This window comes from Giraffa tippelskirchi, chromosome 1 (assembly GCF_054371585.1).
Source record: "Giraffa tippelskirchi isolate mGirTip1 chromosome 1, T2T-mGirTip1v1.2.pri, whole genome shotgun sequence".
NCBI lineage: Eukaryota > Metazoa > Chordata > Mammalia > Artiodactyla > Giraffidae > Giraffa > Giraffa tippelskirchi.
The window spans coordinates 70,915,458-70,942,579 of NC_137275.1; the positions used below are offsets into that span (position 1 = coordinate 70,915,458).

Below are 27,122 nucleotides of genomic sequence, written 5' to 3' on the forward strand. Positions count from 1 at the left end.
AAGCATCACTGATTCGATGGATGGCATCACTGACTTGATGGACATGAGTTTGAGTAAGCTCCAGGAGGTGGTGATGGACAGGGAAGCCTGGCGTGCTGCAGTCCATGGGGTCGCAAAGAGTTGGACATGACTGAGCGACTGAACTGAACTGAATCTTATTAACAAAATTTTGAAAACAACCTGATTTTGTTCTTTACTTGGTGAATTTGAAATACTAATTTCTAGTTATTGTGAAAGCATATTTAAACGTAATAGATTGAATATTTTGATAATAATTATATTAACTTCTCTAATTTGGACATTTAAGTAATATCCATGTTTTCTCCTATGGAGGGGTTCTGTTTTTCAATATAACTTTTTCTGGGTAACAGTTATCAGATGACTTTCTGTTTAATAATTGGGTAAAAATAATAAATTTTAAAGATTGCCAATGAAGGCCAATTGTTCTTTTCAACATGTTACTTCTTCTGGAGCAGGTGTAATATACAAATTATTACTGATCATTTAAGTCAAAATATGTGATAAAACAAAATCAGTTAAATGCATAAAATTATTCATATTATAATTCAACAATGGCAAGCAAGGCATATCTCCTTAAAATAGAGACCAAACCTAGAATTCTTAAGAGAAAAGGAGGTTTTTTTACACTAACAGCTTAGAAATATCTTTATTTATAACTATTAAAATATTTTATAGTCTAGAGTATACCCAGGAGATTACAAATGTAACCAATGAGTTACTAACATGTATTTTCAAATAATAGTTTAAAACAAACAAGTCAAGAGGCATTTTACACAATTGGCAGGCAAGGAAGAAATAAGTAAAGAAACATACTTCAAAGAGCTAGTTCTAGAATCATCAGCTTTGACAGTGTTAAGATTGCAGTGGTAAAATATTTCAATTATTTTCCTAAGAAACACTTCATTCAACTAAGTTATTCAAGGCACTGGGTGCTCATGATACTTTCAGGATGGATGTCAATCCTGCTTTCATGGAGTTGTTATACTACAAGTCCAAAGATGCAAGAATTTAAGATCACAAAGTACAGCTGCACATAAACCAGTAGGAAGCTGATGCTTTGGTATAAAAAGTGAAGCCACAGCAAGCCAAGTAAAGCAAAAAGGGATACTTTTTTAGTATAGAAAAATCTCTATAAAAGAGTAAATCTCATGATTGAAAACACAGTTTTGTGTGCTTGTGACTGATTGCATGTAGAACTAGTTCTTTGACAACAGAAAGGTCTGTCTTTAAAACCAGCTCAAGAAGCTATATTTTAAAAACAGGTTGAAAGGTCAGATATACAACATAAGGAGAGAAAATGATTTAAGTAGAAAGCCATAGGTTCAAACATTTTAGCTACTGTGAGAAATTTTAGATAATGTGCCAAAGTGAGAGAGAGAGAGAAAAAAAAGTGGGAGTTTAATAATATTATGTTTAACATCAGAAGCTGCATGCAAAGGTCAGGTTTTCAGGAAACAGTTACTAGTGATCTATGCAGAATCTAGCTACAGGGTATCCACTGGACTTTTGAAAGCATGCATATCAAAGTTTTAGAAGCTAGGTTTTATAAGTGAGAAAAAGGTGTCTGCAGTTAGTCCTACTACCGAGCAAAACCTACCTGGAACGAAATACTGTTCTTTAGCTAAATAAAAAAAAAGAGAAAAAAAATAGAAGATGCACCTGAATGTCAGCAAGCAGAGATATGAGTTATATTAGATTAAGAATGGACTAAAGTTACTATAGATAATTACGTGAAAAAAATGTATATTCACAGCAGTGGCTGAAGTATAACCATGAGTAGGAAATGCATCTACAATCATGGACAACAAACGGCTTTGTTTTGATATTAGCTTTTTAGTATGAATAAACTGCCGAATGTGAAATAACGCCTGGAATAGGTAGGTAGTGTACTACCCAAAACATAAACAATGCATTTTATTTTGAGAAAATAGAAAGGATTATACCAAAGCAAATAGTAAATTTCAATGAACTAAGTTTTCTCTTTAATATTAATACAATGCACCTATATTTCACTTTTTATAAGTAAATGTAATATTCCCAAAGTGTTAAAAGATGGCCTTTTAGAAAAAAAAAAAATATCCTCACAGTCCTGGTCAAAATGTGAGAACGTAAAGCTAGAAACAAAACACTGCTTTCCTGTGAGAAGCAAGGAATCTAGAGTGTTCTTTTTCCCCCTGCTTCTGAATCTGAGCAAATCAAGTAACTAAGTCTCAGTTCACTTTCTCAGAGAAATAGAAAGACAATTAACTACTTCATCGTTGCTCAATGGAAAACAATACGACAAACATGAGGTTTAACAGGCACTGAGTTAGCTAGAAGGCCACTGTTAAATTCAAACCCTGGGATTACAGCCTGAAGTATCCAGGCATCATTTTTTCCTTTATTTCTTCTGCTGAATAGTGTGTTAAAAAGGTTACATGTAGGGATTCTGTGTGAATGATGTCTACAGTTCTCTTTATATTTTTCTTCATGGGCAGAAGAAAAAGAAATACAATTCTGTAATGTTTGGCAATTCAGTTGAAGGTCAGCTGTCTCTACATCTCATTAACTACTGTTTTCGGTAACACGGGGGAAATGTCACACAAAGTGAGAAATTACCTGAACAACGGAATTTCTTGCTTTTGATCTGTCCAATTCTTTTGTTTGCCAGTCGCCGGGGACTGGTGCAGCGGGCACCACTGGTCTCGATTGGGTTGGTATGGAGATAATCCGCCAGCCACTTGAGATGGCAGTCACAAATAAAGGGGTTCTGGGCCAAATGCCTTTCAGAAACACATACAGAACACTTTTACACATGACTTGCAATGAACTCAACTCTCAAATCCAGAATGAAAATGATGGTCATCAAAGTCGATCCTGATTCTATATACATACATGGTTTGAATGGCCCGGAGAGGTGAAAAGGTCCCCTTGGCGATGGTCTGAAGCTTGTTGTCATATAAGGAGAGAAGGTTCAGGTTGTGCAGATCCTGAAAAGCATCTACCCGAAGGCAGTTTATCTTGTTGGCATTCAGTAATCTGTTTGATCAAATAGTCATAGAATTAATTAAAGTGTAGTATCTCATTAACCCACCTTCAAGACTCTTGTTCTTAAGAAAATCCAATCAAGAAATTCATTTCTTTTAACCTTGACACTAAGATTTAACTGTCATTATTGAGATATCACAGGCTGAAGATTTGGGGTCATGGCAGATAAAGCAAGGGTCATATCTAATGATCGGATTGTCTAAATCTAGTGGTACTTACACATTTATCCAATAAACATTATTAAAGATATTCTCTGGAAAGTGCAGAAGTACAGCAATAGACAAAGGTGGGTGAGAACCAGCCTTTGCTGTCAAAGGCTCCATAAAATCCTCATAAACATTAGTCCTTGGAACTGCTCTATGAAAAAGAAGTCCAATCCATTCTCAGAACAGTAGCTGGAGTGAGACTTCTAAACATAGATCAGATCACTTCACTCCTCTCCCAAACTGTGCAGTAACTCCCAATTTGCTCTAAATAACCCAAGACCTGACAATAGCCCAAAATTCCCAATGGGATCTTTGATTCCCTTTTCCAAACTCTTGCTGTTGTTTAGTCACTAAGTCGTGTCCAACCCTTTGTGATCCCATGGACTGTAGCCTGCCAGGCTCCTCTGTCCGTGGGATTTCCCAGGCAAGATACTGGAGTGTGTTGCCATTTCCTTCTCCAGGGGATCCTCCCAACTCAGTGATTGAACCCGTGTCTCTTGCATTGGCAGGTGGATTCTTTACCATTGAGCCACCTGGGAAACCTTTCTGAACTCTATTTCATGACTGTTTCAGCTCCAGCCACATAGATCTCCTTGCCAGACTCTCTTCTCTGCTTGGAAGGCTCTTCTCCCAGACATTTGCCTGGTTCACCATGTTGTTTCACTGAGTTCGATGAAATCTCACCTCTTCCACTCAGCCTTCTCTGGCCACTCTCTCCAATACCGTGTCTCAATTCCTTTACTTTGATCTACTTTTTTTGTTTTCTTAAATGCATATTTCTTCCTATCATGTGTGATTTAACAGGAGGAAATATGTATTTAAGAAAATAGAAAAAGTAGATCAAAATAAAGGAATTGTGATTTAGGGCTTCCTAGGTGGTATCAGTGGTTAAGAAGCCACCTGCCAACGTAGGAGACATAAGAGACACGGGTTCAATTCCTAGGTCAGGAAGATCCCCTGAAGGAGGGAACAGCTACCCACTCCAGTATTCTTGCCTGGAGAATCCCATGGACAGAGGAGCCTGGTGGGCTACACTCCATGGGGTCGCAAAGAGTTGGACATGACTGAAGTGACTTAGCATGCATGCAGGTATGTATGATTTGCTTATTTATTATATTCTTGCTGACTGCCACTTGCATGAACTCTCCCCTTAAGGTATAAGGTCCAGACAGCAGGAATATTCGTCTGTTTTGTTTTCTGATGTTTCCCACACGCCTAACATGTACAAGGTGCTCAGTAAATATTTGTTGTTGAGTGACTACTTTACAGCCCTCTTGGAGAGTGACATTGTCAAAGAAAAAGCCCTTATTCTGCAGTATGTGTGTGTGCTCAATTGCTCAGTCGTGTCCAGCTCTTTGTGACCCCATGGACTGTAGCCTGCCAGGCTCCTCGGTCCATGGGATTCTCCAGGCAAGAATACTGGAGTGAGTTGCCATTTCCTCTTCCAGGGGATCTTCCTGACCCAGGGATCAAACTTGCATCTCCTATGTCTCCTGCATTATAGATGAATTCTTTACCCATTGAGCCATCAGGGAAGCTCTATTCTGTAGTATAGATATCCAATTCACTTTGTTTAGACAATATCTCACAAACTTTTTTTTCTCATATGCTGCTGCCAAGTCACTTCAGTTGTGTCCGACTCTGTGCGACCCCATAGAGGGCAGCCCACCAGGCTCCCCCGTCCTCGAGATTCTCCAGGCAAGAACACTGGAGTGGGTTGCCATTCCCTTCTCCAATGCATGCATGCATGCTGAGTTGCTTCAGTCGTGTCCGATTCTGCACGACCCTACGGACAGCAGCCCATCAGGCTCCTCTGTCCATAGGATTCTCTAGGCAAGAATACTAGAGTGGGCTGCCATTTCCTTCTCCATTTTCTCATATATCTTACCGATATTCAATATTAGTATTATGTGGAGCCATGGTTTACAGATCTTGCTCAAATGTCATCCTTACAGGTTACAGGTCACCTTGTCTGTGCTTTTATTCATGCTTGTTTCACTTATGGGAATGCACGAGTCCTGTTCTCTATCTGCCTCAACCATCTGGCCTATCAAGACCTCAGAGGAGGCTCACTTTCTCCGGAGCAAGACTTTTCCAGAATACAACTGCCACCCAATGAACATGCTCCTTCCTCTACTTTCCAGAGCAAGTTAGTCAGTGTTACCTAGTTTTGTCAACTATTTTATATAGGCCTACAGAGAGGTTAGCCTTCTGGGGGCAGAAAATTTTTTTGATATTTCTTATTCTCTCTCACCATTTAGTTCAGAGCTTTGATACTTAGGACTTTAACGAATACTTCGTAGCTCAAAAATATGTGCTGTATGGTTTGGGTGTGATGCCTTCCCATCTAACACACTGAATACTGTTTCCCAATTTGCCCAACAGACCCTCTGTGATTAACACAGGGTATTTCAGTTTTACTTGCTTTTTTAAGATCTCAACTCTCTGCCTGTGCAAAGTCAGGACTTCCTCGTAGTAGTTCTCCTTGTTGCACTTGTCTTTTTCCCTTTTTTTCAAATTCACCTTTGTGTTTTCCCTTGTAGCTCAGATGGTTAAGAATCTGCCTGCAATGCAGGAGACCCAGGTTTGATCACTGGGTTGGGAAGATCCCCTAGAGAAGGGAATGGCAACCCACTCTAGTATTCTTGCCTGGAAAATTCCATGGACAGAGGAGCCTGGCAGGCTACAGTCCCTGGAGTCACAAAGAGTCAGACATGACTGAGAGATTAACACTTTCACTTTGCTTTTTTTTTTTCATGGACATACTATTTGGGTGTGTTTTCTTTCTTTATTTTTTTGGCCAAACCATGTGGCATGTAGTATCTTAGTTCCTGGACCAGGGATCAGAGTTTTTTTTTTTTTAATCTTCTTTTAGGAACTGCAGTTTTGGCCTTATCTGTGGTCCATAGAATCCTTTCCTAACAGCTTATGGGCCTGATCTGAAGTATGGACTGATTAATCCCATACCTCCTCACTCAGGGCCAGACAGATGGCATATAGCTAACTAAAAGAGGAGTCAGGCAGCAGAATGCTAGAGACAGGGAGAAAGTAGGGAGTCTGGGAGACAACTAAAGAAAGTACTTCTCTGAGAATTTTGTACTTCCTTCACTTTCAGGTGGTCCAGAAATTGGGGGAGAAATACTGAACACTACTTTCTTTTGTTCCTTCCATTTACCTGCTGCTGCTGCTAAGTCGCTTCAGTCGTGTCCGACTCTGTGCGACCCCATAGACAGCAGCCTACCAGGCTCCCCCGTCCCTGGGATTCTCCAGGCAGGAACCTACTTCTCCCAAATATTCCATCTGTTCAAAGGATCTAAGAAGCTTAACTGAATCAAATTCTCAGCTAACCTTACAGAGTCAATTGTGTCTTGTTAGCCCCGGCAGGCTTAGTCTAGGGATAGAATTTAAGGCACAGTGAGAAAGCTGGTTTTTTTGAGTAAGATTTATCTACATAGAGATTCTACGGGTTTATTAACCCATTTACTATATCAACTACCAATAAGTATGGGAGGAAAGGAAAAAAAGGTGCAACTTTTAGTGTCGATACCACACAGGGCAGTGGCAGCAAAAGAGATTAGAAGTAAATGGCAAAGAGAACAGTGCTAGGAAATTGTGGAAGAACCTATAGAGAAGCACATAAAAAATAGACAACACTTGACTGTAGCACACAGCTATACCTAACTTCCTTGCAAGAGTTGTAAAATAATTTGATGCTCAAATAAAACCACTAGGTCACAAAAGTCAGTATTTAGCATGATTGATTGGTTTGTTGTAAAATGAATTTATTGGGTTATATAGCATTAAGAAGAGAGAGACTGGAACAGAATTGACTGTACAATATATAGTAAGGTTAAATATTGCTTCATTAACAATTTGTTTCGTGTGTGTGTGTGTATGAATTGGGCTGTGATATATGTTTCTGCGTAATAATAAACAGTTAAAAATGTGAATAATAGGATATAATGATAACCATACATTTATCAAGTAAAGAAAAAGATCCACATTTGGGAAGTTTGTGGGATTAGGAATACATTTTTACCAAGTAAATGGTACAAACCTAACACCAACAAATGCATACACTCAAAAGAGAAAATAGCATTCTAAACTTGAAAATTTTAAAGTAAACTGGCTGTGAGCTAGCTGAGAGCAGAAATTGTAGCATATTCATCTCTTCCTCCATAGCAGCTAGGTCAGTGTGTGCCCCAAAAGAGATATCCTATAAATGTTTGGGGATTTGAATAGATTTTGATGATCCAACACTAACAATCTTAGTATTAACATACATTTTTTTCAATCTCATTTTCATATGAGCATTTATTATGACATCTGGAGTCAATTCTTATTCTTATAAACTTGTATCATAAATACTTCTTTTGAGACAAATGAGTTGTAGCTGTTCTCTAAGCAGAGTGGTCTGCTTTTTAATACACTTTTAAACATTAAAATCCAGGAAATTGACAGATGATTCTCTCACTAAAGATTAGTTTGTTAACACTCTGTCCTAGACTACTAGAGACCATTTCTGTGTTGGGGGATGTTATTCTAGTATTGTCACTTCAGAGATTTTTTTGGACAAAGGTGGATAAACATATCACCATGTCTTTCTCCTTTCCAAGTACTGTTAAATCAAAACAGATAAATTTCATATAGGGCAAAGATTGCAAAAACTTTAAATGACAGAATAGCCAGGATGATCACATTCATGACACCGTGGAAAGAAAGGTTTGGGGACAATTTCAAAGTATTGTGTCTTCAAATAAATGACCATCATCAATGTTAGCTTCACTAATCTTTTCCATTTCATTAAACTGTGTCATTTTGGGTCAAATTTTTCTGAAGCCTCCATGAAAATACGAGATGGTACACTGAGTAAAATATAATATTTAGGTTCAACAGATGAAAAACAATCAAATACTTACAGTAGCTGTAAGGAAAACAGTCCTTCAAATAAGCTTTTTGGGAGTTCTGTGATTTTATTTCCATAGAGGACACTGGAAAACACATGATTTAAACAAAAAAAAAAAAAATTAGAGACCAACCAGCAAAACAAATTTATCCAAACAAACGTGTTCAGGCATAAAGGAGGTTAGTAAGCTCCATATATCAGAAAGCCATAGCAGAGTAAACAAACTTCAATTTGGAAACGTTTCTCCCCTGATTATAGGTTAGATGTGTGTTTATGGTAGAAAGTTTGGAAACCATAAAAAAACAAAAAAATAAGAAAAATTAACATAATTTATAATTTTATGGTCCTTTTATAGAAATGTTCACTGGTAATTTGTCATGTTTTTATACACAAATACACACAGCTTATATATGAAAGCACACAGTATATAACAAAGGAGAACACTAACCTGGAATCTATTGTTCTTCAAAGAGGTAAAATTTAGAATTATCATAATGGTTAAGAGTGAAAGGAATCCATATAAGTGTAAAATATTTGTTTTAAATATATAATGTATATACATCAGAAATGTAAAATTTGCAAAGACAGTGATCACTAATATTTATACAGAATTTTTTAAATGTATGTTCCTCAAAGAAATATGAATAGGAATGTATCCTCGTGTCCTCACTGCCTCCCTCATTAGCCACTAAATGTAACCACAAAGTGCAGGGACCGTGATAATCACTTTAGTACACCTAGTACCTAGGATTTGGCACACGGTGATGTTCTAACATTGGATTGATGAATAAATATTGTTTGAAGAGGAAAATGAAGTAAAAATTAGCACAGGAATAAATTAAGGAAATCATCTTATTCACAGAAATGGTGAAATGAGAGGATTTCAACAGCAAGGAAATGAAAACGATTGACTCATCATTCTGGCTACTGACAACAGGTCTGCAATGATGCCCTTCTATACTCAGCCTCATAAAGGAGGGGAGAGACCATAATAATGTGAAGGAAAAGACAGATATTATATTTTTAAGGGGACAAATGAGTTGTAGCTATTCTCTAAGCAGTGCATGGGGTCACGAAGAGTGAGACACGACTGGCAACTGAACAATAACAACAATCAAGAGTTATAAAAATGTGTATATAAATTTTAAGTAAGTAGTTTCTCTTAGGAGTTTAAGAAAAAAAAAGCAAAGACAAATACAATATTTTATGTGCTAAATATTAATCTTGGCCTAATTTATAATGGTGAAAAATGAAATACAAATAAAATGTTTCCAGATTCTAAAGAAGAGGATTGGCTAAATATATATTTCACACTGATAAAAATCAAGTTTGAAGAAATATTTGGTGACATGAAAGTATTTATGATATTATGTGTATGCTCTGTGCTCAATCACATCCAACTCATTGTGGCCCCATGGACTGCGGCCCATCAGGTTCCTCTTCCATGGAATTTTCCAGGCAAGAATACTGGAGTGGATTGCCATTTCCTACTTCAGGGGATCTTCCGGACCCAGGGATCGAAGCCGCATCTCTTGCATCCCCTGCATTGGCAGGCAGGTTCTTTACCACTAGTATCAGCTGGGAAACCTTATGATATGATGTTAAGTTTAAAACAGCATAATACAGAAGAATATATTACAGTATAATTTCATTCAGAAAAATATACTCATATATACATAGAAAAAAGTAGACGATCTCTAGATTGCAAGTGATTTGCCATCCAGAGGTCATTTGAATTGCATCTATCTATCTACCTATATATATTTTAAAAAATATTCTCTACAATGGGCATATATACTTTAAAAGTCAGAAACATTCGTTTGGAAAAGAAATAAATGGTATCATAAAATGTAAAGGAAAAAGCTGAAATGAGAATCAAAATATGTTTGGCAGGGAAATGACAATGCAAGAGAGATGAATCAGAGTGAGGAAAAAGCTGTTCCCTTTTAAGATGTCAGTGAGAGGTGGGATAAATTATAAAATATGAAGAAAATTCTTAAGGAAATAAATCTGGGTGCTATACTGTACAAGTAGACATTCCATTTGTATAGATTCCAGTGGTATAGTTATATGGTTTGACATAAAAAGTCATTTATGTAGAATATAGATTTAAAAACAAATGTAAGTCAGAGATGAAACAATTTTAAAAACACAGGAACAAAAGAAAATTCTATATTGTCATACTCAAGGAGTAAAGGCATTAAGAAAGGGTAAAGCAATACTAAGATATGTCTTTAGGTCAAGAATAAGAGAAAGAGGGCTTTAGCGAACAAATGATCAGATCAAGTTGGCACCAACTGGATATTCAATAGAATGTCATTCAAGTAATGCACTCAGCAATAGACATTATACATTCACTATGTGCCAGGAATTTTGCAGGTTCTAAGCTTGGTGCCCAATTAAACTGAATCCAACTTTTACTTGCTCACGCGTGTGTGCATGCTAAATTGCTTCAGTTGTGTCTGACTCTTTGGGACCTTATGGACTGTAGCTTGCCAGGCTCCTCTGTCCATGGGATTCTCCAGGCAAGAATACAGGAGTGGATAACTTGTTCAATGTTCACCATTTGCCCATGTGCCAGTCACTGATATAACTGAGATAAATAAAAGGTATGGTTTCAAAGAGTCAACCAAAGGGGTGCATGATTGCACTTTACATTTTCTGCCAGCAGTTGTTCCCCTGGTTTTGGACTTCATATACTAAAATAATAAAAATTTAAAAAATACAAACAAACAAACAAAAATGAACCTAGGCAGACACTGCAGGTGAAGTGATAGTTTCCTCTTTTTTTTTTGGTCCAAAGAAAATTGCAGTTTTCTGAGCAGACCAGCATCAGTTCAGTTCAGTTCAGTCACTCAGTCATGTCCGACTCTTTGCGACCTGATGGACTGCAGCATGCCAGGCTTCCCTGTACATCGCCAACTCCCAGAGTTTACTCAAATTCACATTCATTGAGTCAGTGATGCCATCCAACCATCTCATCCTCTGTCGTCCCCTTCTCCTCCTGCCTTTAATCTTTCCCAGCATGAGGGTCTTTTCAAATGAGTCAGTTCTTTGCAAACTGGCCAAAGTACTGGAGTTTCAGCTTCAACATCAATCCTTCCAATGAATACTCAGGATGGATCTCCCTTAGGATGGACTGGTTGGATCTCCTTGCAGTCCAAGGGACTCTCAAGAGTCTTCTCCAACACCACAGTTCAAAAGAAACAATTCTTTGGCGCTCAGCTTTCTTTATGGTCCAATTCTCACCTCCATACATGACTACTGGAAAAACCACAGCCTTGACTAGATGGACCTTTGCTGGCAAAGTAATGTCTCTGCTTTTTAATAGGCTGTCTAGGTTGGTCATAACTTTCCTTCCAAGGAGCTAGCGTCTTTTAATTTCATGGCTTCAGTCACCATCTGCAGTGATTTTGGAGCCCCCCAAAATAAAGTCTCTCACTGTTTCCACTGTTTCCCCAACTATTTGCCATGAAGTGATGGAATTGGATGCCATGATCTTAGCTTTCTGAATGTTGAGCTTTAAGCCAACTTTTTCACTCTCCTCTTTCACTTTCATCAAGAGGCTCTTTACAACCCAGATAAGCTGGTACATCTCCTTCCCTTGGTATGAGTGTAAAGTATTCTACAAACCCCAGGTGTTATCTAAGTATCACACGTGTGTATCCTGAAATTCTCACTGGCTACCATTGACTTCTGAAGTTCCTAAGAGCCCTGCAGTAATTTACATCAATAAGAACTCTTCTCTAAGCATCACCTCAAACAAAGAATCCAGATTTCATTTTTAAACTTTAAAATTAAAATTTGAAATAATACATACTCTACTTAGCGGACTTCTGAAGATTTTATACAAATATGAAGGAATACAGTCTCTATAAATTCACTTTAGAGTCACTTTAATTTATACAGCTATCTCCTTGGAAGGTCTTTTGACATTAAAAAGCTGTCATACTTTTCTTATATTTGTTCTTTGAGAGATTAAAGCTGGTTCTTTCAGGGAAGTCTTTAAGGTGATGACGTAGAGGGTTGGAGGGGGGCCCTTTCACCAGTCGTCTTTCACTGTTCTCTGCACGACTTTGCCTAGGATCATTCTAAACAGGACTATAACTGTCCCCACTGACAGTGCCTGTGGGTTTAAGGATGGGATTATAAATGCAGTACTGATCGGAGCCTCCAAAGTAAACATTTTCCCTTTACTTCTGTAAGAAAACACTGTCAGAAAAGGGGCTCATATTCGATCTACAAACAGTAAAACTATCAAAATCTAAAATACAAACCCCTAAAAATTGGCTGATTTTAGTGACAGGTAGCAGTTCTCCATAAAAATGATAAAATTCACTAATGATTTATAATAATTAATACTGTTAATAATGCATAGTAAAACACGTAAAGGAACATATTCCTTAAATCCAAATTTAAAACATAGAGCCATTATTCCTTATGCATTCTACTTTCCTTCAGTTATGTGGTCAATACTTACAGTGAATTCAGAGAGCGCAGTCCTTGGAAAGCATCTGGTGCTAGCTCAGAGATCTGATTATTGCTCAGGTCGCTAAGATTAAAAATAGGGTTAGGTTAAATTAAATAGAATGTCAGTGAGATTTACTGCAGCAGAAAGCTATTTATTGCCTTTACATGTCAGTTTTGCACCTGTCAATATGTGTACAATATTTGCAACACCTGAAGCATCCTAAACTTTAAAAAAAAAATCACACTTGTAAATCAATTATTGGCTGTTTTTCTAAATTATAATTAAAGACAGCATGTCTTATTTTTGAAAACAGCACAGTTAAGAATTTGATTGCATAATATATTGACCACATATATTCACACTAGTGTGAATTAGTATGCTAAATTACAGAGAACTTAATTAATTAATATTTTAGCTTTTAACATTACGCTATTATAGAACTAGCAACCAGATAGTCACATCACTTAATATTTAAGCTGTCAAACACTTAAATATTCATACTTAAATGGATCTCTTTGCATGTTCATGACCTGTATAATTTTTAAAAATTTCATTGATTTCAGAATATTATTCACTCACATTCTTCTAAGCTTTTTATATGGTGAGAAAGCTCCAGGAGGGATGACCTTGATTGAGTTCTGTTCCAAACGTCTGCAATGAAAAATATATTCAATTTTTAAATAGAAATGTGAGCTCTCAGATATGTTTAATTCAAGTCATGTCAAGAAGCAAAGGTGATACGCTTCCTGAGTGATATTTTCTTGCTTTTTTCTCTAAAAAGACTATTAAAATTAATTGTGCTCTTCCCTAAACATGGTGCAAGATTGGGAGTAAAAACAAAGTCATTGTGAAAACAATAAGAAGATTCTGGTTTTGAAGCATTGTGGGTTCATCAATATTTAAGTCTGGACTTTGTATAAAAGAGAGAACACCTATGTTAGGAATACATTTTACCAAGTTCAGTATCAGTAAGAGAAATACGTTGTAACACTGAAGAGATGTAGAACATGTTTTAGAGATAACTATAACTCTTCCACAAAAGACATTATTGTTGAATATTAAATTTTATAAGCCATTTCCTCTACAGAAAGCATGTTACAGGTTGAAAAAACTGTTATATGCATAAAATTAATTTTGAAGCTGCTTCTGAGGCAAAATCTTGAATTTTAAATCTGTAAGTACTACAGATATTTTTGGTAACACTCTCTGGACTCTGTCAATCCATTATGTGAATATTTCATGTGAAAACCACTGCAGGATAGTGCATTTAAACACAACTGAAGTATTTTTACGATACACTAAAATCTGCAAGTTGAAAATAACCCTCTAACTTTATCTACTCCATACTTCTGCCATCAAAGTAAGACAAGATTTTACCAATCTAGTTATGAAAGACGCAAAATAGTATATTTCATAGGGTGTTTTGGTAAATATTTTAGCTCATCAAAAATGTTGTCTCTCATCCTCCTCTCTACCTGGTACAACTATTCTAATGTACACTTCCCATCCCCTTCTCTCACTTCTGCTCCACATCCCAGAGAGCTGATTCCTGTGAATCACACAGTCCAGGCTCAAGTGCTGGCTTTTGTGAGACTTGGTCAGGGTTGGGAGACTGAAGGTGGGAGGAGGGGAGAAGTCTAAGTATTCTCCCCTTTTTTACCTCACGGCGTGTCCTCAGCAGTGGTCTCATTTCCTTTATTTTAGCTCCTGCTAAGGACTAGCCCCTGACTTTGTATAACACTACCTTCTCCTTAGTTTTGTACAGCCCTGGGGGTGGAAGCAGCTTTCTAACCTCGGTGTCACTTTCTACAGCTGTTTGACTCATTCATCATACTAAACCCATCTGCTGAAATACCTGGCATGAGTTCCATTTTTTCATCTGAATTAAACAATATGTGAACCATATATATATGCATATACATTTATATTGGCAGGTAGATTCTTTATCACTAGTGCCACCTAGGAAGCCCATTAGTATATTTACATATAAATAGAATATACATATATAGACAATTTATAGGCTATATATGTATCATATACAGCAATTCATTTTTATTGAATGTTGGTAATACTTTGACATTTATATGTATTACAAACATTTTTTAATGAACATCAGATCAAAACAATAAAATATTGCTAGGACATTGAGTCAAATTTCTTAAATTTTGTTCTTTTCTGACTCCAAATCCGTTATTACAATACCACGTTTTCTTTGACAGTCTCAGGGTTCACCCTCTGACCTCTTTGTCCCTACACGCAATGGACATTCTCAATCTTTGTTGCTCTTGAACTCACTGTAGCATTTGATATTGTGAAAAATCTTTCCCTGGGATGTGACATTGTATGTTGCTTATTCTTGGTCTGCTTTTCTCTTTTGAATTTATGGCTTCACTTTCTGGTCCTCTAAAGTGAGTTATTCCCCAAGTTTCTGTCCTTTCTTCTCTCACACAAAAGGAAAAATCTCTTCGCTGACCTGCAATGTTAACCATGATTCTCCCCCTCCAAAAAGCAGAAGTCATTTTGTTCATATTAAAGACAAACTTAAGCTTAAACTATTTATGAAATACATAAATAAGAAAATTAAAATCACTCATAATACATCACTCCGATCAGTGAATTTTACTTGTTTTTCTGCATATATATTTATTATATATAATTGAAATTTTACTGTATAGAGAATTTTGAATTGAATCATTTTCACTAAATATAATATCATCTATGTTTTCCTAATCATCAAAATTTTTGGAAGACCTTATTTTTTAGGCTTTATTGATGACTGTCAAAATGTTCCATAGTTTCTTAATCATTCTTTATTGTTAGCCATTGAAATTAATAATAATTTTACATCATTATTAATAATATTCAGTTATTTTAAGATGACTAGCGTGCAGCCTTTTTTTGAAGCCTTCCTTTACGTTCTTTGGTATGGTTAATTGTATCTTTCTCTCTTCACAAGAGCATTTTCTTCTAAATGCCTCTGCTCTTCTCTGACTGTATTAATTTTTCACATATCCCTCCTCTACCAGACTGTTAGCTCCTAAGGGGCTGATTTACCCTAGAAGAAAACAAATAAATCCTACGAATAAAATAAGGATTTGGCATCTGGATTATTTATCTAGGTCTTAAGAAAGGGTTACTTTCTTCAAAAGCCCTAAGCATAGCAAAGGCTACTTTAACAATTTCACTGTTACACTTATTGATTACAACTTTATGAATTGATGGCTTAGTGACATATTTTTTTTGTGATCCATTCTTGTAGTTGGATTTTGAGTAGTTTAAAATGTCATAAATGAAATATAATAAAAACGAGCTATAGATGGAATACTATTGATTAAAGAACTTTCTTCAAATCTAGGTCAATGAAACATCATTTCAGTTTGTAAAAGATTTCTCAATATAATGTGATGATGAGAAAAAATAACAATTCCTAGTGTCTAGTATTTTTCTTTTAACAGTCATGCAAAACTAGGTCATGCAATTACTTTTTGTAAATACAATTTCAGCTTCTTAAAAATAAGGAATTAGCAATTATTCATTCATTCAATCTGCAAATATTTAATGACTACTCAGGGCAACATTACATAATTGGAGTTCATTAGTGATTGAAAGTAGAGATAGGTTTATACCCTCATGGACATTTTATTAATAAAATGTCCAATTTTACAGTTATATTTCCAACTGATTTGTTCAATGCAAGCTTTTTTAAAACTGTGCTATTCAGTACTAAGATTTCTGAAATGTCAATATTAACCACAAATATGGCCAAACAAATTCTATCACTTATCATAACTAAAAAGCTTCTTCACATATTTAGAATTTTTAAAATTAAATGAATTCAATAATTAATTTATTATTTTAAATTCTCAGAATCTAAAATACTTATAATGATCACTAATTGTTCTAATGGCATTCAAATATATTTTATTGTAACAAACTTTATTGGTTTGTGTTGAATCTGCAATTAATTTCGTTGATAACTATTCCTGCTAAAACACAATACAACAAGACATAATGAGTGAGGCTATTTATATTTTTTAGAAAATATATGCTCAAAAATTTATAAAATGAAAAGGATTCATGTTGAAATAATATTTAATTTTACATGCAAAAATAGTAACTTAAATATAATATAGCAATGCTGCATATATTATTCCTTATTACAATGTGCCATGACTTACTTTCACATGGCAATCCATTTCATTTATAACATAAGCAACTGAAAGCAAGCAAAGAAAGCTGAATTATGCTCTTCTGTATTTATCTATTTATTTCTAACTTGTTCCAAAAAAAAAATATTTGAAACAAAACTTATATGGTCATTTACATTGACTCAGCAGCTAATTGGTTTTTATGGCACTGTCTAGCAATCCATTAAAGCACAATGTAATTGCCTTCTTCATTCAAAGAGATTCTCATGCAGGGAAATATTCTACCACCGATAGACGTCAACCAGTAAATTTTAAAATGCTTAAAAATGTCTATTTTTTGTCTTCAGTAGACAAATAAAAAAACAATATGTACTTCCTGTAGACTTTTAGGTCTCTAGGATAAATAAGTTTTGTGTTTTATTACAACAACTTCATAATATATTTGACAAACGACAAACAACACACATCTCAAAAATTGCCCTTCTTCAAATAAGAGGTAAGGATTAAAACCAGATTATAAAAAATAAGGAAGAAAAAATTAGAGTTTTCAGGTGAAGGTTAAAAAAAAGTAAATGAAATTTACTTTGCTATTCTCTAATCTTCTACTTTAATAGCAGAGAATCTGCTGAATTTCATAGAGTACAAATTTAAATCCATTGTTCCATGAAGAATCTAATTAAAAACATTCCAGGGTTACAAAAACAGATAGCATAATGGCTGAGATATATTTGCATGCTAAAGATAAAATCCACCATAATTAAGAGCCTTGCAAATGCTAGCCCTTCATAAAAGGAAAACTCAATATTTTGAATTTCAAAGTAAAAATAGATTTAGAAAACTGAAAAAGAGAGGGAAAAATTTTTATAACCCTATATGATAAAATAAGCCTTTTTCATATAAAAAAAGCCAGAACCTTTTATTCCACAGAATGTATGTGAATAATTCCAAAACATTTCATCACTGGGTATAAGTATATCTGAAAGCAATTTGCTGTTACACTTCATCAAAACCAGAAGGGAGTTTTAGTAAGAAGTTTAGTTTTAGTTAGAAGACAATTTTCTAACTGCTCCAATAAAAATATTCACAAGTATGTTTAACCAGTGAAGACCTTTCCTCTCTATTTCTATATATCTTTTTCTCTTGCTCTCTAATTATTGCTTTTTTAAAAAATATGTTTTCACACATTTAGAGTTCCTAAAGAATGAACAGCTACCAATATACATCACATTCTGGTGTCTATTTTAATGATGGTAGAACATTAGGAAATTATCAGTAAATCTCCCTGCTGTAACATTATGGACACTTAGAACATGGAAATTATATGCAGGTCATAGCTGGGCTCTGTGACATATAAATACTCTACTACTGTTACCAATGAACAGATCTTATATCAGGAAAGTGTAAAACATACAGTGTAATTGGGTGATTAAAAATTCCAACTAGTTCCGAAGACATTTACACTGAATAAAACAACATTAGTTTATTTTAAATGACACTTTCAGCTCACTAGCTTTCAATATTCAAGCATTAGTTTCAATAAATTATTTTGACAAACTATAAAAAATAACATCCACATGCCAAAGCTGAAATGGCTCTCCCCAAAAGGCATTTATGTTTTGTGTATGTATATACATATAAAGATTAAAAACATGTAGTCCAGTGAGTAAAAGTATGAGCTTTATATAGGCTTGGGTTAAATTTAGAATCTGCCACTGATTAGCTCTGTGGACCTTGCAAAAGTTACTGTTGGTTTCTCTGTGTCTCAGTTTCTCTTTCTGAAAAATAGGAAAATAAACCCTGCTATAAATGTTCTGGTATAAATCATGAGATGTAGAAAACATATATGGTGTATTTTCCCAGTTCCAAAAATAGTGGGAAAAGTAAAAATGAGGAGATATATAGGTGTATATATAACATATGACATATGGCATTATATAATATCTATAGCAAATATTAGTTACACATAAACACAGATTATATAAAGGAATAAATCTGATGCATGACTTGATCTCTAATGTGAAATAAGTATTTATGGTTCAAAACACATTTTTAAATAAATTAGCAAGATAGTTTTTTTTGCAGATAACTCATAACTGTATATTAAAGACTTACACTCATGCATCATTCTTATGGAGGCTGAAAAAGCAATACAAATGGTTGCTATTTCCATGATCAACATGATTAAAAAAGGGCACTTACTCTAATTTGAAAACTGTCTGAGAAACTCAAAAAAGGATTTTACACCACCAGTAATGTATGAGTTTGGACTGATTGTTTCTGTAACATACAGCCCAGATGCTGATTATACATGGCAATAAAACTGACAGTTCTTTGCATTTTCCCCATCTGCTTTCAACGTAAATGGCAAAAACAGCTGCCAAAGAATAGAACAGATTTAATGGGGTGAAGGCTGGGGTTGCAGAATGACTTTAGCTTCTGAGTCATGGACTACTCAGAATAGACAAACATTCTCATCATAGGTAATATCAGCCCTGCATTTGTAAAAGAGGAAGTAGTAATATTATTTTGCCATCAGAGATCCTCTTGCCTGTTACACAATAATTCTAAATAAGTACTTTATATTTTGGGGATATTACTTCTAACTTTAGCAGTGAATGCATGCCATTGAATCTTTTATATGTCTCTACATAAAATGACCCAAGATTATTTCAGACTAGAATACTATTACTGTTACGTAATTGTGGTTACCAGAACTTTTTAAGTTTAATAAATATTTTTAACAGCTGAGTGAATATTGGCCTCTAGAGGGACATACTTCACATATAGCTGGCATTTTTGCCTTAAGACTATGTCCATCTTAATTGATTATCAATAATTCCTATTTTGGGATGACTTGTTCCTGAAAACTGTCCATTTTCTTAATCTTATTTTATTTCCTGTGATGTCATTCTGGGTATATTTCCCTCAGTGAAAATTTAATTGATGTTTTCATAATAAAAATAACTCTTTTCCATTTGGTCTTTAAGCATTTAAAGTAAAACAAAAATGTGTGTTTGAGTTCCTACTGACCTCATATTTCAGGCAACGATATTCTGAATGAGCGTTAAAATTTTTATGTATGGACACATACTCAAATGCAAACAAAAGTGCACTCAATACACAGAATCACATAATTTAGACTTAGAGGGAAAAATGGGCTAAGACACGTGACTCACCAATTTCAGGGTGACAGAGTAAAGATTCATAATGTCAGTAACAATCAGTTTTCATATATAATTTTCCTTCACAATCCAAGAAAGACAAACAGAAGTTTTGCTGCTTTGTTTTTCATTAATAACTAAAATCTTTTGGATGCTTAATATAAGTTAGGCACTGAACTAAGTCTCCTATTTGGTAATAATTTTAGTATTAAAAACATTATGCAAATTACCTTTAATGGGATAACTCAATGAATAGGTAGCAACTAGCCTCCTCCCCGACGCCTGCACAGAATTATTGCCAAAGTCATCCGTTATCTTTCCCCTAAAGTTCAGATAACACTATGATCACTAGTAGAATTTGAACTACGCAAGATTTCAGCTTACTCTTTCGGGCTGATTATATGACCATCAATCAATAACTAATTTCTTTAAAGGAATGACAATTTTATTCACCTGAGAATGAATAATCTTTGTGCTCTGGCTGTCTTCATTTTTATGTTAAGGTCTACACAGATCTTATTCATATCTGATGGGTCTTCATTACTTTCCTGTAGAAGTTTCTAGTGACTCAACCACAACAGCACTTGAGTCACTTCTTGGAATAACTTCTCACTACTATCTGCTGCTAAGCCTGTCTGTATCATACCTTCTATAGACTCTTTGTATCAAAAGTGGATTCTCTACTCCATGTTAGAGTAATTTTTCTAACTAACAAAGCAAATCACACTACAATGCTCAAAATTTTCCCTATTGTCATCAGGACAGTAATTTTTCAAGATTAGGCTTTCACTGTATGTTTTAACCACTAAAATTGTTTTAATTTCCTCCAACATACAACTCTTTCACTTTTCTGGGTCTTTGCATACACTCTTTCCACTCTTTAGAAAGCCCCTGATCTCTCTGCTTGCAAAAAACATCCTCACATATGAAGATTCTTTGAGTCTCCCAGGAAAATCAAGATATTCCTTTCTCTGTCTTCCCATGCATATGTATTTTATTACTTATCATGTATCTTTTAAAATTTCTGTTGTATAAAACTTAAATTCTCTATGTTGTAAATATTTTGAAAGCTGAAACTGTGACCTCTCATCTGTAATGCCTGATGCAAAGTAGGCACTCAAAAATAGTGTTGATTATGCAGTATGTGAAAAAAAATCTTCCATTTCCACATGTCATTCTCTGTTGCAATAATATTCATCAGATGCCTTGGAATTTTTAAGAGAAACCAGCTGGAGCATCTGCTTTTACCCCTCTAGCTATTTTAATACTTCTTTTTCACTAATTCATTTATACTTTTATCATACTCATTTTCATATCTTATCTAATATTACAAATGCTTGATTCATTCTTCTATACTTTTCTCTTATGAAAGCCATTGTGGCTTTCTGCTTGAATGATCAAACAACTCAACAACAATAGAAGAACATAAAAGGTATGTGTATACATGCATGTAACATATACTTTATAGATATAAATTTTTGTGAAATTAGGTACAAATAAGAAAAAAATCAATATATTGAAAAGGCAACCAACAGAATGGGAGAAATACTTGCAAATCATATATAGTAGGGATTACTATCCTAAATATATAAAGAATTCACACAACTCAGTCACAAAAAAGCAAGTAATCAAAATAATGAATGAGCAAACAAACTGAATAGACATTGTTCCAAAGGTAACATACAAAGGGTGAAGAGGTGCTCGACATCACTAATCATTAGAGAAATGCAAATGAAGGACAGTGAGGTATCACCTCACACCAGTTAGGATGGCTATTATCAAAAAGAAAAGAGAAAAATATTGTTGGCAAATATGAGGAAAAAAGGGAAACTTTATGCAGCATTGGTGAGAATGAAGCCATTATGGAAAACAGTAGTATGCTGTGCTGTGCTTAGTCACTCAGTTGTGTCCGACTATTTGCGACCCCATGGACTGCAGCCCGCCAGGCTGCTCTGCCCATGGGGATTCTCCAGGCAAGAATACTGGAGTGGGTTGCCATGTCCTCCTCCAGGGGATCTTCCCAACCCAGAAATTGAACTGAGGTCTCCTGCATTGTAGGCAGATTCTTTACCAGCTGAGCTATCAGGGAAGCCCCCAAAACGACTACAACATGCTCCAGCAATCCCATTCTTAGGTATATACCTGAAGGAACTGAAATCATTATCTCTAAGCAGTATTTGCATCTCCATGTTTTTTCAGCTTTATTCACTAATGGCACACTATGGAAACAACCTAAATGTACTATGACAGATGAATGGATAAAGAAATTGTGGTATGTATGCTATGGAATATTATATAGCCAATAAAGAAAGGGAACAGTGTCATTTGAGACAACACGGATAAACCAGGAGGGCATATGCTTAGTGAAGTAAGGCAAACAGATGAGTACAAATACTGTATGTTTTCACTTATATGTGGAACCAAAAAAAAAAAAGAAAGAAAGAAAAGATGATTTCACAAAATAGAATAGTGATTGGAAGAGGCTGGTGGTTGGGGAGGTGTATGTCAATGGGTACAAATTTTCAGTTATAAGAAGAATAAATTCTGAGGGCCTAATATACAGCATGGTAACTCCAGTTAATATATTTCAAATACTGTATAATTGAAAATTGCTCAGCATAGAACTTAAGCATTCTCACCAGAAACAAAAACAGTTAACTATTTGAGGTGATGAATATGTTAATTATCTTGATCTTTGTAATCATCACATAATGAATAAGTATATCAAATCATCATGATGTACCCTTTGAATATATATAATTGTGTTTTTCAATTATTCCTTAGTAAAATTGGAAAAAAGCAAGTAAATTGAGGGAAATTGGTGTAGATAATTTTCTTATCATGAACCTATGCTCTTAATAAAAATGAATTTTCTTTACAAATATGATTACTCTTCTATTTAATTCAATAGCAATTAATGATAACAAGATAATCAAGATATGCATATAAAATTGAGAATTTTGTCATGATAAAGATGAAAGCACTCCAATGATTATTAGTGAACTCAATAATGGTCTCTGGAACTACATATACAGTTTAATCTATAAATATATTTTACCAAATCTCTCTTATACTATTTTGCTGTGGAACTATCAAAATTGCTGTAGGGATTACACTAAGCATGGCTATTGATAACTAAGAATTAAGTAAGATGTTTGTTCTGAGGAAACACAATGGTGATCTTTATTTTGTATATTGAACAAAATGCTCTCTGCATTCTGTAGGAAGTGAAATTACTATGTATTTTTCTAAGCTCCTAACTTATAATGGTATCATGATATGAAAACTTCAGACAGATATTTGTTCAATATTGTCTGAATAATAAAAGCAAAAAGTGAAAGTGAAAGTCGCTCAGTCATGTCCGATTCTTTGCGACCCCATGGAAGAGTCCATGGTATTCTCCAGACCAGAATACTGGACTGGATAGCTGTTCCTTCTCCAGGGGATCTTCCCCACCCAGGGATCCCACATTGCAGTTGGATTCTTTACCAGCTGAGCCACAAGGGAAACCTCAAAAGTCAAGGTAATTTACATGTGCTATAAAAATTAGTCAAACTACATATTATATTTATTTTTAAAACTTATTTTCAAAATCTGCATAATTAAAAGAAAATGAAACAATTACACAGCATGACAGCTATACTGTGAGCTAAGACATTCCTGAGTACATGTTAAAGTAAAAAAGTCATGCTTGATTTCATGAGTACTTGTAACTTTCCTAATAAGCTAATATACAATAGGTTATTTAAAAACATATTGATCAAATCTAACTTATATATCTCTACCATGGTGGCTCAGACTGTGAAGAATCCGCCTGCAATGAAGGAGACCTGGGTTTGATCCTTAGATTGGGAAGATCCTCTGGAGAAGGGAATGGCTACCCACTCTGGTATTATTGTCTGGAGAATTCTATCGACAAAGGAGCCTGGTGGGCTACAGTTCATGGGGTTGCAAAGAGTCAGACTCGACTGAGCAATTAAAGCATTCACTTTTTCACCAACAGAAACTCGAATAACTTCGAAATATGCAGATTCAAAATTTGACAAGTGCAATTTAATTGAAATAAGGATTCAAAATTTTGGAAGGGGCAAATGCAAAATTAGCATGTAGAAGGGTTAAACACAAGAAGAGTGCCTAAACAGAAATGGAGGACAAAGATATTTTTAAAATCAGATATTCAATGTCAAACATGCAGTTTGTAATCAGATACAGCATTCAAGAATCATTCTCATTTTCATTTCTTTATAAATATGCATGCAAACGATCCAGAGGAAACAAAAGGAAAAAAATGTACTCCTAAACTTCATATCCAACCTCCCACGTTGTGAATCTCTTTGAAAGAGTCTTCTTTACTACTAGCAGAATAAAAGCAGTGCAGCGAGCTTATACCACACATTTTACTGAATGTGTGCTTAGTTGCTCAGTTGTGTCCTACTCTTTGCAACCCTTTGGACTGTAGCCCTCCAGGTTCCTCTGTCCATGAGATTTTTCAGGCACAAATACTGGAGTGGGTTGCCATTTCCCACATCCAAAACAAGCACTATAACTTGAGAATTTGCAACATATCTTAGAAAACACTGAGATAACCCTCATAAGACCTGGCCTGAGAACTTTACTACCAGAATTTCCCTTCCCAAAATTTGAACACACATTTGAACAAAATTTGAAGATCAGAGAAGATCCCTGACCTTCAGGGATCTTCAGACAAATTAAAGGACAAATCATATGGCTCCCAACTTTGGAGGCCTGGAAAATGCAACCAAGATTAAAAACAATAAGAACTAAGTGAACAAGACATACTAAATTGTCACAACCTATGTCTAAATGTCCTCTGCGATTTATGGAATTTTTGTATAATGGTTTGGATAGGTGATATGCCACAGAAAATCTATAACTGGATTGAAGAGAACTAAATGTCTACTTTATAGCAATCTATCACATGGCATTCAAAATATTATACCTCAAGATTTAAGAAATTAATTTAGAGGATTTGATATATAGAGAATCAATTTGCTATTAATGTTTTTGTTGCCATGGGTCAGACCATCCATGTATAGACTTGCCTGAGGTATCCACCTGTATGAAAACAAGGTGCTCAACCAGCAGAGTTCAAAACAGCAAAGTGCTGGACAGCTTCTGGGGCAGCAACAACTTCTTCTAAACCTAATTCTACCTGGTATTATACATTCTGTTTCCCCTCATCTATCTTCACTAGTTGATTCTCCTTCATCACATTTTCTTTTATTATGAAGAATAGAGGCTTGGAGGCTCTCCTGAGCTTGTGTCCTAGACCACCCACTTATCATCCAGTACTGTTCTTCTCCTTACCCAACACAGTGTTAAGTTTTGGGACTAAAAGTGGTGAAGAAAAAAGATATGATCCTGCCCTCGTTAAGCATGTGGTCTAATAGGGTAGTTTGACATTAACCAGAATATCAAATTAAGTTGTGATATCTTCTACACAGACAAAATCTAGGGAGATATGAGATTATTTAATAGAGGCTATGAAAGAAGACAACAGTTCTAGACATAAAGTAATACAAATACAATTCCTATACCTTCATGCCTTGTCTTTCTCTCTGCTTCTTCCCTTCATATGTAAGATTCTTAAAGTGTCCTGTTTTCCGATATTTGCATCTCCTGATTTTTTTCATTCATCCCTTTTATGATATTCCAACAAGCTAAGCCACATCTACCCTTTTTTGGCAGCTGGATGGAAGAAGGAACATGGGTTTGGAGCCAAATAAATCTAAGGCTGAGGCAGTTTATTGCTTCACAATTGAACAATGTTTTTTTTTTTTCTTTTTTAACAAGATTTCTTAATTGTTTTGAGCCTGGTCGGTTTTCTTTTCTTTTTGTTTGGCCTCACCAGACAGCATACAGGATCTTACTCGCAACCCCCTGCAGTGGAACCACAGATTCTTAACCACTGGACCACTAGGGAAGTCCAGAGCCCGGTCTTTTAAAAACAGCAAGATGTCAGCTTTCAAGGGATTAGAAATGTCTGATAACTTGCAAAAAAATAAACGACCCAATCAAAAAATGGGCCAAAGAACTAAACAGACATTTCTCCAAAGAAGACATACAGATGGCTAACAAACACATGAAAAGATGCTCAACATCACTCATTATTAGAGAAATGCAAATCAAAACCACAATGAGGTATCATTTCACACCAGTCAGAATGGCTGCTATCCAAAAGTCTACAAGCAATAAATGCTGGAGAGGGTGTGGAGAAAAGGGAACCCTCTTACACTGTTGGTGGGAATGCAAACTAGTACAGCCACTATGGAGAACAGTGTGGAGATTCCTTAAAAAACTGGGAATAGAACTGCCATATGACCCAGCAATCCCACTGCTGGGCATATACACCGAGGAAACCAGAATTGAAAGAGACGCTTGTACCCCAATGTTCATCGCAGCACTGTTTACAATAGCCAAGACATGGAAGCAACCTAGATGTCCGTCAGCAGACGAATGGATAAGGAAGCTGTGGTACATATACACAATGGAATATTACTCAGCCATTAAAAAAATACATTTGAATCGGTTCTACTGAGATGGATGAAACTGGAGCCCATTATACAGAGTGAAGTAAGCCAGAAAGAAAAACACCAATACAGTATACTAATGCATATATATGGAATTTGAAAGATGGTAACGATAACCCTATATGTGAGACAGAATAAGAGACACAGATGCATAGAACAATTTTATGGACTCTGAGGGAGAAGGTGAGGGTGGGACGTTCTGGGAGAATAGCATTGAAACATGTATATTATCATATGTGAAACAGAACACCATTCCATGTTCGATGCATGAGACAAGGGCTCAGGGCCGGGGCAATGGGATGACCCAGAGGGATGGGATGGGGAGGGAGGTGGGTGGGGGGTCCAGGAAGGGGAACACATGTAAACCCATGGCTGATTCATGTCAATGTATGGCAAAAACTATTACAATATTGTAAAGTAATTAGCCCCCAACTAAAATAAATAAATTTATAAAAAAAAAAAAAGAAATAAACACTAACAGTATGCAAAAAAAAAAAAAAGAAATTCTACTGATCATTTATGGTAAAAATCCAGATTGAAAACATTATTTGAAAACTATGAAAGGGGTTTATAATGTTCAGTTCATTATTTATTAAAAATATGGAACCCATAACAAAATTTAAAGAAGATG

The 27,122-nt window shown here is 35.3% G+C and overlaps 1 protein-coding gene across 4 annotated transcripts in view; it reads right to left on the reverse strand.

The window, feature by feature from the left end:
• Positions 1 to 27,122, reverse strand: part of SLIT2 (slit guidance ligand 2) — a 402,220-nt gene that overhangs the window by 94,738 nt on the left and 280,360 nt on the right. For 2 of the 4 annotated variants that reach the window (XM_081550621.1, XM_081550772.1), the window contains exons 11-16: positions 13,211 to 13,282; positions 12,641 to 12,712; positions 8,174 to 8,245; positions 2,896 to 3,039; positions 2,620 to 2,783; positions 1,619 to 1,642 (exon numbers count right to left, since the gene is read on the reverse strand). In XM_081550621.1, coding sequence (XP_081406747.1) covers positions 1,619 to 1,642; positions 2,620 to 2,783; positions 2,896 to 3,039; positions 8,174 to 8,245; positions 12,641 to 12,712; positions 13,211 to 13,282 — 548 coding nt within the window. The remainder of the gene's footprint in view (positions 1 to 1,618; positions 1,643 to 2,619; positions 2,784 to 2,895; positions 3,040 to 8,173; positions 8,246 to 12,640; positions 12,713 to 13,210; positions 13,283 to 27,122) is intronic. The other 2 variants (XM_081550695.1, XM_081550848.1) reach the window with 1 other exon arrangement.